At 32.5% G+C, this 17293-nt stretch overlaps 1 protein-coding gene across 3 annotated transcripts in view; it reads left to right on the top strand.

Moving 5' to 3' along the window:
• The first annotated feature begins 3411 nt into the window (after positions 1-3411).
• Positions 3412-17293, top strand: part of LOC134711257 (synaptosomal-associated protein 25-like) — a 34377-nt gene continuing 20495 nt past the window's right edge. For all 3 annotated transcript variants that reach the window (XM_063571770.1, XM_063571771.1, XM_063571769.1), the window contains exons 1-2: positions 3412-3531; positions 10247-10362. In XM_063571770.1, the coding sequence (XP_063427840.1) occupies positions 10261-10362 (102 nt within the window). In that variant the 5' untranslated portion in view covers positions 3412-3531; positions 10247-10260. The remainder of the gene's footprint in view (positions 3532-10246; positions 10363-17293) is intronic.

Below are 17293 nucleotides of genomic sequence, written 5' to 3'. Positions count from 1 at the left end.
TCAACCAACCAATCAACCAACCAACCATTGGGCAATATTTAATATGTATTTGTCACGGTTTATTTCTTCCTCTGTGATATTTTATCCTGAGGATAATTTGTCCCGGTAATTTTTTTCAAGGCATGGTATTTCACAGGTTGATTTTTTCCAGAGGAGTGAAAATCTATCCGTGTTATGCGGATAGTATGTACCGGTATATATTTGCCGTACTATATTTCACAGAACCCTGTGAAATGGATTCCCATTACTACTATTCAAGTAACTCACAATCAATATATACCTGACTATAATTATAAAATGTTTCACAAAGGTAGACCAAATTTGCATAATTTATCAAAGGGAGGTAATTATGGGCAATTTATATTTTAAAGATGTTTAATAATATAATATATTTCTGAATCTATTTTATAGTGAAATTTTTCCTTGAATCTTATTTTTAATATTCATTTATATAAAAAGATGACTTACAACTTGATTTAATAAGACAGATAACATTTCACAGGTAAAAACTATCCAGCTGTTAAAATGCTTTTGTTCCAATTTATTGTTATGCTTTGATTTATATGATTTCCATATAATCAACAACTACATCTCTGTTCCCAGGAAAAACTATATATATAGTTAAAAATATCATCATAATCAAATTCTTGTCATACTGTTAACAGTTGTAATGCAACTATAATTCTACCTTACTTTTAAACTTATATTTGTACTGAGATCTGAAAACAACCCACTTTTACATGTATTTCACTAACTTTTGATATTTAATCATGATATTATTTTCACAGTTACGATCTTTGAAATTACTTCTGGTTTTCTTCCCTATGTTTCATGATAATTTTCTTTTTAAAATATGATATTGACTTGAATATTTCAGGAAATTTTTTCAAGGATAATTTGTTAAATTATTTCCCAATATAATACATTTTTTTTTAATAATTTCACTTTATTTCAAATACACTATTATTATTTCATAGTATTTTTAAAGGATAAGGCTTTTCTAATAACTATTCAATAAGTTAACTACCCAGATAGAATTTCACGGCAAAGGAAAAAATATCCCAGGGAAATATTTTCCTCCAGATAAAAAAATAACAACAACTACTGTGACATTTTTTCCTCCAGATCAAATTTCACCCGGATATCAATCAATCAATCAATCAATCAATCAATCAATCAATCAATCCCAATCACAATCCAATCCAATCCAATCCAATCCAATCCAATCCAATCCAATCCAATCCAATCAATCAATCAATCAATCAATAATCGACACATTATATACGGAGGTTCTTATGTTGCTGTGGAGAGATCTTAGAGCACAACTTATGTTTTGCAGGCCATTTTACTATCAGTGTATGTTCATGATCGTATATCTAGTGGCGGATCCAGTCATTTAAAAAAGGGGGGGTCCAAACCTAGAGTAAATGGGGTCCAGCTATATGCTCCCATTCTAATGCATTGATCGGCCAAAAAAAGGGGCGGTTTCAACCCCTGGAAACACCCCCCTGGATCCGCCAAATTGGTATCATTACTTATAATATGGTCCGGTCACTTGATAACCAAACGAGTATATACACATTTTGAGCATGACCATCTGCATGTATATGATCGAAATGCTCATCATGGTGTGTCCAAGAAATCACATACACTATTTTGCCAATATAATCACGTAATCATTAATCATTTTTTTAACAATATAATATGAACAAAGAATCAAAAATACAGTTCTAGATTATCAAATATTAAATCAGATGACCATGAAATACTTGGCCAGGTAATCCTAAGAGAGGTATTAGGCCATAACAAATAATGGGTTTGTTTGCCCAAACGCTACCTACCCAGAAAAATCTGCCTACTCAAATTCTTTTATTGTCCTGATTTGAAGAATTTTTTTTTAATCAAATAGGCATGGAGACTTATAAACATCTGATACTTCAATTTCTTTTTTTGAAAAAAAAAACGGAAAATGCCTACCTACCTACCCACTGTCTCAACCTTTAGGTAGGGTTTGGGTAAACCAAAATATTTTTAAGTGTGGCCTTACATCAGACAATTATTTAAAAAAATATAAATTTAAATTAAAATGAAATAATCTTAAAAGAGAGGGGCAATACCTTTTTGTGTTAACTTGCTATATATGGTACTTGTTGTTAACTGTTATCTGTGGTACCCAACACTTTTACTAAAATTAATTTGGTTCGTTTAATTTTCATTAAATTTTGACAAAGTATATACTTTGACCTTTTGACAAATACATGAAAATTTCAAAATATTTGAACCAATCATTTTATCAGAAAATTTACACTGGTTATATAGCAGTTTGAAAAACACTTATTTTGATCATTGAGAAGCTTAATATTCCCTTAACAACACAACGTAATTAAAACGTTTAGCTGATTTTACAGAGTTATCTCCCTGTAGTGTTAGGTACCACCTTAAGCTGTTTTAAACTGTTTTCAAACCTCTTTGTTAACTGTAATCAGCATTTTTGCATTTTTTTTAACTGTTTTTGCCAAAATCGAGGTGTTGTTAACATGCCCCCTCTTAAAACCACACGGCGAAGAGCTTAAGGTAGACCCCGGGTCAGTATTGTCATTATTTAAGGGCATACGATACAATTTTGATCCTGTATTTACAAGTTCGTGAAAATTTGCATATAGGCTATTTCTAACCTGATTAAATCCAATATGTTATAAAAAAAAATATACCTTCATGCGCTACTTTTTGAGTAAAATGAGGTCGAAATTTTGTATATTTGCTCAAAATTAAGATTTTTGGCTGTAATTTCTTTTTCGAAAGAAAGACATAACTTTTTGTTATAATTAAAGATAAACACAAATTGTTTTTTGTTAAATATTCGGTAATTTCTGTATTTTATAAGTATCCTAAAAAATTATGATTTTTTATTCAGAAATAAGTCATATTTATCAAATGATCATGAATTGAAGAAAATTAATCAAATGTTTCTCTCTATGTTAAGGAGTCTGTTAACTTAATATTGCTTTTACCATGAGACACGGATAACTCACAAGCCTCCTCATGGGTTATTTGATTCATGAGTGATTACTTTGTCGTTTTTCTAATAATCAGTTGATTACCAGACCAAATATTTTATAATGAATTGAATATTTGATAATCTAGGACTGTACCGTGATTTTGATCTTGTTTATAATTTTATTAGATATTGGCAAAACAATGTGATTGTTTACTTGGACCAGAGACATATATACACATGTGTATATATGTCTCTGCTTGGACCTTTAGCTTACTAGCGCTTTTTTTTTTGCTTTTTTTTTTTTTTTTTTATCTATGAAGAAAATAATTCGTGCAAATGAATAAAACTCTATGGTAAAAATTGATACATGGGAGATAACTAGGCGGAATTTAAAGTCTAATCGGGATTTCATTCCCTATTTAAACAAATTATAATATTCATGACGTCACCTGACATATTGATTCAGACGAAAATCGCATTAAGATTCATTTTTTCAGCTCATCTTACAGATTTTTCCATCGTGGGAGGTTGTGGTAAGACAGTTACAATCACAGATTCATACCGCTTAGTTTTATTAAAAATATAGTGTACTGCAATCACCCCTTTTGCCATACCTCAATCCAGACCGAAGTGGGCAGTGCTCAGATTCCTGTTTACATTTATTTTTAAGTGTTGTCGGCTGATGTGAAGCACGTAAGGGTTTAGTCTACTGTGAGTTACAACCAGATGTATGATAATTTATGGGTTGAACTATAAGAAACATAACAAGTTACAAAAATGCATAAAAATGTATTAGAATGAGAACCCTCCCTTTTTTATGCTTTACTAAATAGTAGCCTTATACCAATATTCTGTTTGTTACAACCATCATCTCCCTGTCAACTTTTTTTTTGCCTTCAGATGGTATTGCATCTTTGGGATATAATTCAATAAACAGGTTAAGGACCTCTCAATCTGCAATATTAATATGGCATGTATGGCACAATACACCTTATCGCTATTTGTCTGCCATTACTGGATATCACACAGGTTCCTGTAAAATTTTGACTTCATAAAACAAAATATATGACGCCACAATGGAAAAGTTATTGTTGTATGCATTAAAAGGTCAAGCGGCCGAGTCGCCCAGCCAAGTATGCTAAATAGCGATAAGGTGTATTGTTTGGTGAAGTTTTAACACTATGTGGATTGAGGGATGTAAAAGGTAAAAGGTGGTATCTGCACGGAAGAACGCGAAATAAAATTGCAATTTCAAGATGAAAAAACAATTGAAAATTTCTTACACATTCATCTTTTTACTGATTTCACGAAACACAGTGAATAAGTAAACGAACCTTTTTCACGGCTGCAGGTGAAATAAAAATGGCACAACATGTTGCACTTAAATTATCTTTTAGCACCCTCTCCTTCATGTAATTTTTTCTATGTTCTTAATTTTTTTTTGCTGTTTACATTTGAGGCTGAGGAAGTTCTAAATTCTGGTGTGTCAAAATGTCCTGTTTGTGTAATGAATTTCTAACTTATATTTAAACTCTTCTGTGCTTTTGAGATCATGTCTTGCAAGCAGGACCTGGGTGTCTGTGTTGAAGTTGCATATTCCTAGTTCTTCTGTTACTTGATGGTACATTAGTTATCTTTGATCTTCATAGACGGAGCACTCCATGAAATAGTGTTGTGGTGATTTTGGGTTTCTAGAGCTGCACAATTTGGTGTTTTTCCCTGGTGCAGTGTTAAGATGAAGATACTTCTAGCTAGATCCACACAGTCACCCAAATTACTGTTAATCAATGATTAGGAATATGTTAAAAAAAATAACAGATACATTATTTTTATTATCTACTTTTATTATTTTCTAACATAAGTTGTTCATGGGGTTTTGAGACAGCCATAGTATAATTCCGTATCAATCATTGTTACTCTACCATTTCGTTAGAAGGTGTTAGGTCACTCGTCTCAATTTGATCATTTATGGGGTGTCTCAGTGGACAAGTAGTTTAAGTAGTCAAACTTCTCTATCATCAGGCTGTCCACACTGATTAGGTTGTGAGTTTTAATCCCGCACCTGCATGACCTGGCAGGTGTGTTCAATTCCAATTTTAATTAACTATGATTGTTAGTTTTCCTTCCAAAGATTTTTTTTATGTGCACTCATCAGACTTCCTCCACCAATAAAAGCACAGACAAGAAAAAGCAAATAATGCTGAAAGTGGCATTAAACTGTGATTAAACACCAATCATTCAATCAATTCTGTGATTAAACACCAATCATTCAATCAATTCTGTGATTAAACACCAATCATTCAATCAATTCTGAGATGGTATAATTTAATTTGTACCTCAATTTTTTTCTGGTATTGAAAATAAGATACCAGTTTCTGAAAGAGGATGAAGTTTCATGATCCTTTTTGGTAATCTGAAGAAAAGAACCTCTGTCAACAGTGAGATGTGCAAGTACATGTATTAATCATACTTATGTTAAACAGTTTTGGTGGCTTTTAACTTTCTTACTGTTTTGTTTCTTTGGTTATTTGTTCTGACATTAGATACACCTGGATATACTGGATTTAAAGACCAGCTGGATAAGCTATATATCTAAAAGAAATTTCTTAGAAATAAAATTGAGAATGGAAATGGGGAATGTGACTAAGAAAAAGAGACAAGTAAAAATGTACCTTCCAAAGACTAATTATATATAATTAAACACAAACAGCCGAAGGCTACCAATAGATCTTTAACACCACAAGAAAATCCTGCATCCGAAAGCAGAATTCAGCTAGCTTTTACATGTACTTATATCTAATCAAAGACCTACACATGTATAGTATTTGATTGGAATGATGAGAATTTTTTAATATATTCATATTCTTATCTGATTTAGTATATGAATTAATTAATCATCTAGACAGAATGAACTAAACTTAATGTTTAAAATCTTGATAATAACAGGGTTTTTGGCCCACCTCTATTAGCAGCAATTTTAGTTTAGATATTTTATCTGTATACAAAACCTAAATAAAGATGTAGCTTTTTTGCAGTTACACAATGTACCCATTGCCAGTCCAGACCCTTTTTTCAGAACTTATGATCTGTCAGATTGGGTTGACCAGATCCTTAACTTCATTTCATAAATCAGTTATCATGATTAACAATTAGTCTGAACTGAATTTTCATGTGCGTATTGTTATCAGGGGCCAGCTGAAGGACACCTACAGGTGAGGGAGTTTCTTGCTACATTGAAGACCCATTGGTGGCCTTTGGCTGCTGTCTGTTCTATGGTCCAGTTGTTGTCGCTTTGACACATTCACCATTTCCTTTCTCAATTTTATTTGTAGTCCATTTCTCAGATACTAAATAAACTAAGCTTTTAAAAAACTAATGGGACCAGGAATGATATAAAAGTGGAACAAATTAAATAAGACATTTATATGCACTGGATGCATGTACTTAAACTATCAAACTTCATATCCTGCATTCTTACTTGTAATAAGAGTAATAGATGAATTATCAATTAGTTGCTTAATTTATAAAAACAAGAAACACTTCCAAGTGTTAAGATAAAATTACATTGCGTTTACAATGGCAGAATCCTTAATCATGATTGGTCTAAATCCAACAACAACATTTCCATAAAAAAGTTCAAAACATTGACCGATCATAGCAAATTTGTAGGCTGTGCCAGACCTTTTATATGTGCCAACAGTGTTGATTTTCAAACTAATGATCAGACATGTTAGAAATTAATTCAAATTTGATACTTTATAATTTGAATCAAATTATATAAACTACCAAGTTTACTACACCACTGTGCACTTCAACACAAAATTTTACTTCAAATTGTTCAATCAGTGATGCTCAAGGGCAAAAATATGTAAAAATCTTGAGGAGCTATGTTTGAACATATATTATTAGCCTCTTGTTTAGAGATTAATGGCAATGTTTGAACATCTACATGTATTATAGTTTATACACAATTGTACACTGTAGCTGCCGATTATAATGCCATCCATATTGATGTAGAATAACTATAACTCTGATTCATAGAGCACTTATTGTGTCAATAATAATGTTGTAACATATGTTACAACATAATGACTTTTATTCATTTCCTATCAAAGGCCAAACCAAAAAATTGTCTCTTTAACTTTAACCCCAGCAAACTATAATACACCTTATCACTATTTATTCCATTCCGGATAAGTTCTAAAATTACACAACTTTTTCATTCAGTTGAATCTATCTGGGACCCTGTTTAAACAATTCACCATACATGATACTATTTAATGAGACCTGTTTAAACTACCGTAAATACTTCAAACACAATATATTTTTACTTCATTTTTAATTTCGAAAAAGTGGATTATACTATATCAAAGTTTCTTGATGATCACTTTCTAAAGTTTTTTCTCCCTCAGCTCACTACTGATGACCTCCATTTTTCGGCAGGTGACCTAAACAGGAAGTTGTATAAATGAAGGTTTTCCCCGGAATGGACTTAATAGCGATAAGGTGTATTCATGTACAGGTACAAAAACATGTACATAACTACAGCATATAATCATGAACATGCATGAAATACTTGCCACTCACTGGATGTTAGGCAATCAACAATTTATAAACCAATCAATCATAAGTAAAATGAAAATCCAAAAAAAAATACAGTGGTTTTAATGTTACATATATTTATATTTGTATCTATAAATTGACTAATATTGAGAACCTTTTACCAGTTTGTTCAAATTTCTTGATGTTTGATTCAATTCATTTTCAGCCTTGAGGAATAATTTTAGGGAACATTAGCATTCACAGGTGTAAATTTGTAAAGATTTCATGTATTTTAATGGACATCTTGTTTTATTTTGCTTTTGGGAATGAGAATGTAACCATTAGAATGACTTAAATTTCATTTCCTGTATATCTGTGTTCTAAAATGTAGTATTAGACTGTTGGTTTTCCCGTTTGAATGGTTTTACACTAGTAATTTTGGGGCCCTTTATAGCTTGTTGTTCTGTGTGGGCCAAGGCTCCGTGTTGAAGGCCATACTTTAACCTATAATGGTTTACTTTTTAAATTATTTGGATGGAGAGTTGTCTCATTGGCACTCACACCACATCTTCCTATATCTAGAAATAATTTTTTTTAATGATTATTTAATGGTGTCAATTGAGTCTTTTTCTGTAGGTCATTTCCATGTATGTAAAATTTAAGTTTTACCCTACATGGTTTTTGCCCATGGGTTAAACTACATGTTGGTTTTTTGTAGGTTTTTATCCATAAAAAACCTTGTTTGTCATTCAATATATATACATGTACATGTATACAAATCTTGTGTGAGTGTGAATTGGTCTTTTTTATATTGATATACACATTTTCAATATGTTTTTGATGTACAGGTATTCAGTCATGAATATGTAATCATCAGAAAAATTGTGCAGTGGTGTCAGATAAAGTATGCATAACATATATATAATACACTCTGTTTGACTATGAGGAATATATTTGTACTAATAGGCATCAATATTGGTAATCATTAAAATGTAAGAAATGAAATCACTAAAAGATGATTTAAATTGGGAAAAATCTATAGCAATTGTAAAGGTCTAATTAATATAATAATCTCAGTTTGGGTTCATCAATGATTAAGAATGTCCAACATCTGTTACCTAATACATAATGATTAAAATGATTGACAGAGTTATGGTTCTTTCATTGTAATAAGTTACAATTTGTATTCACCTAGGAAAAGGTAAACTTTAAAGCTTTTATCATGTTTCATTTAATTTGAACACTAATTTAAATGGAAGAAAAGATTATATGAAAATATTGATGTTAAATTGATGTAAAATGATCAGGATTAACTGAAATCAATTAAATTTATTTCACAGATGCACGATTAAAATTAAGTACATAAAAGGTTATGAACTATTGAGCATTTTATTATACACAGTATTGATATACATTGAAGTTATATGATAAACACAGTTTTGATTAAAGAATATGATATAGTAACAAGATAGGTAGAAAATGCATCAAGTTTTATTTTGAGGCTTGTGTAACCTAGACAAATTATGAGTCTTTTATGACCATTATAATCATGAAATGCCTACTTTTGCTTTTATTATTTCAAACATGAGACAAATATGAGGATGAGGTTTAACTATTACTTTATCTGATAATTGGAACTTAGTTTCTAAATCAGGTATAAACATTTGTAACAAAAAAGAAACATCACAAAAGTTCAGAACTATTAGATGAAAATTCAAAAAGGCAAGTCCCTAATCAAATGGCAAAACCAAAAGCTCAAAAAACATCTAACAAATGGATAACAACTGTGATATATCTGACTTGGTACAAGTATTTTCTTATGTAGAATATGGTGAATTAAACCTGATTTTAAAGCTAGCTAAACCTCTCACTTATAAGAAAACAGTGCACCAAAGTACTTTGATGGCCAACACTTGGTTCAATCACAGACTGACATCAAGGATTTGATATTTAGTATTTGCTTCTTCTCCCCAGCTCTAATCATGTGGTATTTTAGAGTAAGTGGAAAGACTGGTTGACTCAGAATAAAGTTTCAGGCCAGGATGACATGTTTTCTTGCAGACTGGTAACTTTTGAAACACATGTAGCACATAAAAAACTAATCTGAGTCAATCTAGTACAATAGAAAAAAGTAAAATCACAAAAATACTGAACTCAGAGGAAAATCAATTTGGAAAGTCCATAATCACATGGCAAAATCAAAAAACAAAACGCATCAAAAACGAATGGACAAGAACTGTCATATTCCTGACTTGGTACAGGCATTTTCAAATGTAGAAAATGGTGGATTAATAGAATATTATTCATATCATATAAACATGTTCTCATCCTGATGCATTTAATTAATTTTAAGATACTGTGGATTTATTTATTTTCCTGGGTATCAATTTTTGTCGATCAGAGAAAAATTACATGTTCCTGGATATTTGATTTCTTGGTTTGGCATAAGTCTGCATTCAAGCCTATAGAAAATTTATCATTTTTTGAACATTTAATTTTGTGGTTCACATTTATCAAAGAAATTCATGAAAATTGGTATCCAACGACTAATAATGAATCCACAGTACATTCATCCATTGCTGGGATAACATTCAGATTACTATATGGCTCTTTCCATAATAGTATGTGCCGGGTATCATATTGAACCCCATACTTATGCATCATATGGAGACCTCAAAATCATATTATAAAATAATTCTTTTTCAGATCCAAATTAAAAGATGCCTGCACCAACGAACGAGATGCCAGCGTCTGGTAGTGATGACAACATGAGGTCAGAACTGGAAACTTTACAGATGCAGGCTAATGCCAAGACAGATGAGGTAGGCATAAACACTTATAATTATAACAAGAGCTCAGATATGTGATGGTAACATCCTTTCATGGTCAAATGGCTACAATGTATTCTTTAAATAGTTTTAATTTTTAAATGAATTGGGACACTTAAAACTCATACATGTATATCCTGCCTGATCCTAGACCACAAATATTTCAATCTTGTAGTGAATTTCTTTTAGACAATAAATGAAAATTGAAAAAAATCACACGTGCTTTCTCAATAATATTTTTACATTGTGTTGTACTACTTTTAGGACAAATTATATCAAAATTATAGAAACTTCATCAGCTCTAACTCAAGATATGTACAATTTTATGGGGGGTCTTGGAATCTTTTGTAAGCTTCCGAAGTGCTAATTTTTAACCCTTTTCAGCTGGACCAAATCACTACTTTACTTTAAAATTCATGACCCAAATTTTGTTACAGTGTCATTTCACCACACAACTTGCTATGTTAGGCATAAAACATAGAGAAATAATTTTGGTAGGGGTATAAAAAAAAATTGGCAAGTAACACATCGTCCACACATAGGGCTATATTCGTGGACCATGAAAATCAAAGGAAGATAACTGTGATCTCTGACTGGCTGGACAGAAATAAGAACAAAAGAAAAGGTATGATCGAAAAAAAAATATAAATCTACCAAAAAACATCCATCTGTTAAACATTCAGTATTTTTGTTTTTGTCACAAGCAAATATATGCTACTATTATCTTTTCTCAATGTTCAATTCATAATAGATAAGATTAACAAATCCAAATCTATCTGATGTGACTAAAAATGTGAAGTTACACAATTGACTTGAATCATTTGAGTAAAGAAACTAGTAAAAACAATCAATGATAGTTTGGTTGAAGATATAATGAGTGAAAAGTTTACATTGGAGGATCAATGCATTTGAATGGGGACATATAGTTGGAACCCACCCTTTGTCCTGGGTTGGGAACCCTCCCTTTTTTAAATGGCTGGATCCGCCCCTGGTTTGAATTTTTATTGAATGAACCTTTATTTCCAAAAATATTATACATTGTATACTGCTTCTGTAAATTATATAAAAATATTTTACCAATAGACATGATAGATAGATCGATGATGCTATTATTTATAAGTTATATTTTAAGATATATCCCTTTATAGCACATAGTTTTACATGGGAACACATAGGAACATATGATTGATGATTTTATAGAACACGAGAAAGCATTTCAGAGTACCCACACTTAAGGTTTGATAAATGGTAACATATTCTTTGAATTCTTTATTTTTTGGAATACCATTTCCTAGAATTTAAGTGTCTTCCCAAGTATACATTTATTTAAGAAGAAAGGAGTGTGAATTTTCTTTCATTTCTTAACTGCAGTTTAATGTCTCATATTGACAGTTATTTATGTAATGATTTATAATATAGTCTGAGTTAGGGAAATATTCATACAACAACAATCTCTGGAGAAGAAAATATCATAAAACATCTTTCCCTGGAGAAATATTAGTCAGGAATGGATAAAATATTTGCATTCTTTGTATTTATAATATTCACTTGTATGAATGAAATTATACAAGTGTATTGTATTTATTATCTCTTTTCTTGCCTGATTGAATTAGGAAGAGGATTATGATAAATTGCTTCATACCTTTAAATATTTATCCCAAATGACCTTTGCGTTATTGATGCAGTGGTCAATGACCTTGTCACATGTTTGACACAAGAGATGGTTATTAGCAATTCCTAGGTGTATTTCAATAATAAACAAGACCAGTAGTTATATATCTGCGGGTTTACAGAAGTTTAAGGTCTTTAAACTTCTTGTATCCGACATTGACATCAGCCAACCCTGCAAAAAAAAAAGGTTTTTATTCAATATCAATTTTTTTCAAAGTCCGTTTTTGAACTCAAAATGACTATAAACCGTGTAAGATTGAGAAAACAAGCATACACTACGTAATAAATGTCATAAAGTTGACCTCCAAAAGTATGGAAAAACATTGGAGCCAAATAACGGTATTCTGGGAACGCAAGGTAAGGATTAAGCATCGTCTCTCAGTGACTAGAAATAAACCAAGGTACACATTTAAGTATGTATCGCAGTGACTTGAAATAGACCATGGAACACATTTAAGCATGATGTCTCAGCAACTTGATATCAACCATGGAACACACTTAAGCATGATGTCTCAGCAACTTGATATCAACCATGGAACACACTTAAGCATGATGTCTCTGTGACCTGATATCAACCATGAAACACACTTAAGCATGATGTCTCTGCGACCTGATATCAACCATGGAACACACTTAAGCATGATGTCTCAGCGACTTGATATCAACCATGGAACACACTTAAGCATGGTGTCTCAGCGACTTGATATCAACCATTGAACACACTTAAGCATGATGTCTCAGCAACTTGATATCAACCATTGAACACACTTAAGCATGATGTCTCAGCAACTTGATATCAACCATTGAACACACTTAAGCATGATGTCTCAGTGACTTTATATCAACCATGGAACACACTTAAGCATGATGTCTCAGCAACCTGTTATCAACCATGGAACACACTTAAGCATGATGTCTCAGCAACTTGAAATCAACCATGGAACACACTTAACCATGATGTCTCTGCGACCTGATGTCAACCATGAAACACACTTAAGCATGATGTCTCTAAGACCTGATATCAACCATGGAACAAACTTAAGCATGATGTCTCAGCAACTTGAAATCAACCATGGAACACACTTAAGCATGATGTCTCAGCAACTAGATATCAACCATGGAACACACTTAACCATGATGTCTCTGCGACCTGATGTCAACCATGAAACACACTTAAGCATGATGTCTCTAAGACCTGATATCAACCATGGAACAAACTTAAGCATGATGTCTCAGCAACTTGATATCAACCATGGAACACACTTAAGCATGGTGTCTCAGTGACTTGATATCAACCATTGAACACACTTAAGCATGATGTCTCAGCAACTTGATATCAATCATTGAACACACTTAAGCATGATGTCTCAGCAACCTGATATCAACCATTGAACACACTTAAGCATGATGTCTCAGTGACTTGATATCAACCATGGAACACACTTAAGCATGATGTCTCAGCAACCTGATATCAACCATGGAACACACTTAAGCATGATGTCTCAGCAATTTGAAATCAACCATGGAACACACTTAAGCATAATGTCTCAGCAACTTGATATCAACCATGGAACACACTTAAGCATGATGTCTCAGCAACTTGATATCAACCATGGAACACACTTAAGCATGATGTCTCTGCGACCTGATATCAACCATTGAACACACTTAAGCATGATGTCTCTGCGACCTGATATCAACCATGGAACACACTTAAGCATGATGTCTCAGCAACTTGAATTCAAGCCATGGAACACACTTAAGCATGATGTCTCTGCGACTTGATATCAACCATGAAACACACTTAAGCATGTTGTCTCAGCAACCTGATATCAACCATTAAACACACTTAAGCATGATGTCTCAGTGACTTGAAATAAACCATGAAACACATTCAAGCATGATGTCTAAGCGACTTGAATTCAAACCATGAAACACATATAAGCATGATGTCTCAGTGACTTGAAATCAACCATGGAACATATATAAGCATGATGTCTCAGCGACTTGAAATCAACCTTGGAACACATATAAGCATGATGTCTAAGTGATTTGAAATCAATCATGGAACACATATAAGCATGATGTCTCACCCACATGAAATCAAGCATGGAACACATTTAAGCATGATGTCTAAGCGACTTGAAATCAACCATGGAACATATATAAGCATGATGTCTCAGCGACTTGAAATCAACCTTGGAACACATATAAGCATGATGTCTAAGTGATTTGAAATCAATCATGGAACACATATAAGCATGATGTCTCACCCACATGAAATCAAGCATGGAACACATTTAAGCATAATGTCTCAGCAACTAGAAATCAACCATGGAACACATATAAGCATGATGATTCAGCGACTTGAAAAAATCTGATGATACATTGTACAGACTTTTTCAAAACCTAACTGAAAAGTCCTGGACCTCCTATCTTTTATATTGATACTTCTTACAGGACCTATAGATGACTTCCTAAATGTAGAAAGTTCAAATGGTCATGGACCTTTCATTCTTCAAAGCTAATTGAAACTACTGGTTTTACTCTAAACTCTAAAATGAATGGTTAAGCCTAAATTTAGGCAGTGCTATGAGTTTTTGATTGATGGTTGTATCAAACATTATTCATATTTAGGATATTCGAACAAGTAAAATCTATTGACAACTTGTGTTTCTCTAAATCAATATAATTGCCTGCTTATGGTTAAAGTGCTCTAAGTATTCACAAATATATAGTTATTGGGGCTAATTATAGACAATCTGTTACAAAAATAAGATATTGACGTGACTGATTTCCGTTTGAAATGACGTAAATATAGTAATTAATGTGCCGATCTAACCAACCATCTGTTGATGTATTATTAATAGACAAGAAAAATTGCATGTCTTACCAAGACTAATTATCTACAAAAAGTATCAATTATGTAAAGCCAAGTGTCCCTCACTTGTAGACAATTATTGATCTTAACTTCAAAAAATGTTATGAATGTAGTTTGTTTAAGAGAATTTGTATTATCCTGTCAGGGGCTGCTTTATCAAGCTGGATGATTTGAATCATGCCCTTATTAAAGAGTCATTCAGGGCCACCCATTGTGTCCAGTGCATATAGGTTAGCCAGTATATAGGTAAAGTACAGGCCTAGCAACTGATGTCAGTAAAAATACTTTTGAACCTTAGCTAATAGCCAGTCTATCAATGAATGACAGGGCCATGCCCAGATCAGTAAAATAAAACTTTTGAAGTTAAGGAAGTCCAGTTTAAAAGCATACCCCATAAATACCTCTTGAGCCTCAGCCTGTCTACAGTTTAACTTATTTTCCAGAACAGTAAAAATTAAACCTTTTGAGCCTTAGCCAGTCTTAAGTCAAACAAAATGCCTAATAACCCTCATCTGAACAAATACTTTTGAGCCTTAGCCTGTCTATAGCTTTACAACATGCGCAATGGCCCAGATCTGTAAAAAAAATGTTGAAGATATAATAGCTAGTCTATAGTTTAAACCAACTAGCCCAGATTTATAAAAATAACTTTTGAGCCTTAACCAGTATATACTGGTAGTTAAACAACAAATCCAATAGCTCTGATCTGTAAAAAAATGTTTGTAGCCTTAGTCTATAGTTTGACAGGTTCAATATCCCTGATTTGTAAAAAAAAATGAGTACTTCCTCTAAAGAAAGTCCACATTATAAAAATAAAGAGATGAGGTATTATTGCCAATTAGATAACTATCCAACAAAGTACAAATGAGGGTGATGTTAACAATTATAGGCAACCATACGACCTTCAACAATTAGAAAACCAATACCATATGTTTCTGCTTTAAAAGACCCTGACATGAAAAAATATGAACTACTTCAATTGAGAAAACTAATGGCCTTTTTAATAAGCATGGTCAAAAGCAAAAGCAGCCATAATTTTTTAGCAACACAATGGTAAAAACAAATCTTGTATTGTAAGGCCCTGGGAAGATCACAGTGGAGCCGTGGTGTAGTGGTTAGTGCATCGGACTACTAACACAAAGGTTCCTGGTTCGATTCCCGTTTGGGATGAAAATTTCAGGAACTTAATTTTCGGCTCTCCCTTGACACCATTTGCGAGTATGGTCTTGAGGAAACGATGATAGTCCGTCGGACTGGGACGATAAATGGCTGACCCGTGTTAAGAGAGAGCCATATCTCTTGCACGTTAAAGACACCCTTGTAGATTTCGAAAAAGAGTAGGCTAATGCACAAGGCAGCACTCGCATCCGCAAAGTGGAAAGGGATTAATATAAGTTGCAAAACTTGTTTCCCAATCCACTATAAATAAATATGTTTAAACTAAACTAAACTAATCACAGTGGACTCAGATAATGATAAATTGACCCATGCTTGACATCTTAGATACCATCTCCTGGTAGTATAAAGAAAATTCTAAAACATTTTAAATTGTCACTCTTCATTTAATAAACATTAAAATGTCTTTGAATGAATATTGAATCACTGAATAATGTTTTTTGCGTTTTTGATTCAAATGATATCTAGTTAGTTTATAGAAATTAAAAAATTTAAAGCTAGCATCGCCAAATTAATTTTTGAAGTGTGAATAAAATTGTTTGTTAAATAGAAATTGCATTGTTTTCCTTGCCAGTAGCAATTAAGAAAGTGTGTCTGAATGTTAATATGATATTGCTCTCTCACTGTATTTTCCAGTTCCGATATAAAAAATTGTCAGTTTTGTCTGACGTCAAATATGTTCTGAATGAATTTTACGCAGTGAAGTTTTACAATGATTTACTGTTTTTGACAGCATTTCCTTTCGGTTTTGTGATATGTGACGAACATATTTAGTTGTAATCAGTTTTACATAGGTTTTTACTGTTGGAAACATTAAGTCTTCTTGGCATACAGTTTTAATTGAATATAAGTTTGGATTCCGTTGACAATAGATGCTCACAGCTACATGACGGTTTTCCTTGTCTTGATTCCAATCAATCAATACACGTCTCGGGGAGAAGCAGCTTTAAATATTATCAAAAACAAAATTCTGTCAAAATCAATATGGAGATCAATGGCATATCGGAATAGTTATATAATAGTCAATTCTTCAGTGTAGATGTGTATAATAGTTAGTATCAGCTCTAGTGGATCACGTATATAATGGCAGTACCTAATGTATCAAGCCTGTAGAGAGTCTATGTTTGGTGTTCAGACTCGTGTTTGATAACAGGGAAGACACACTTTCACGTCGAAAGGAGTGGTTAAAGTGTTACT

Source organism: Mytilus trossulus, chromosome 3, assembly GCF_036588685.1.
Source record: "Mytilus trossulus isolate FHL-02 chromosome 3, PNRI_Mtr1.1.1.hap1, whole genome shotgun sequence".
NCBI classification, from domain to species: Eukaryota; Metazoa; Mollusca; class Bivalvia; order Mytilida; family Mytilidae; genus Mytilus; species Mytilus trossulus.
This window is presented reverse-complemented; position numbering and strand designations above follow the sequence as displayed.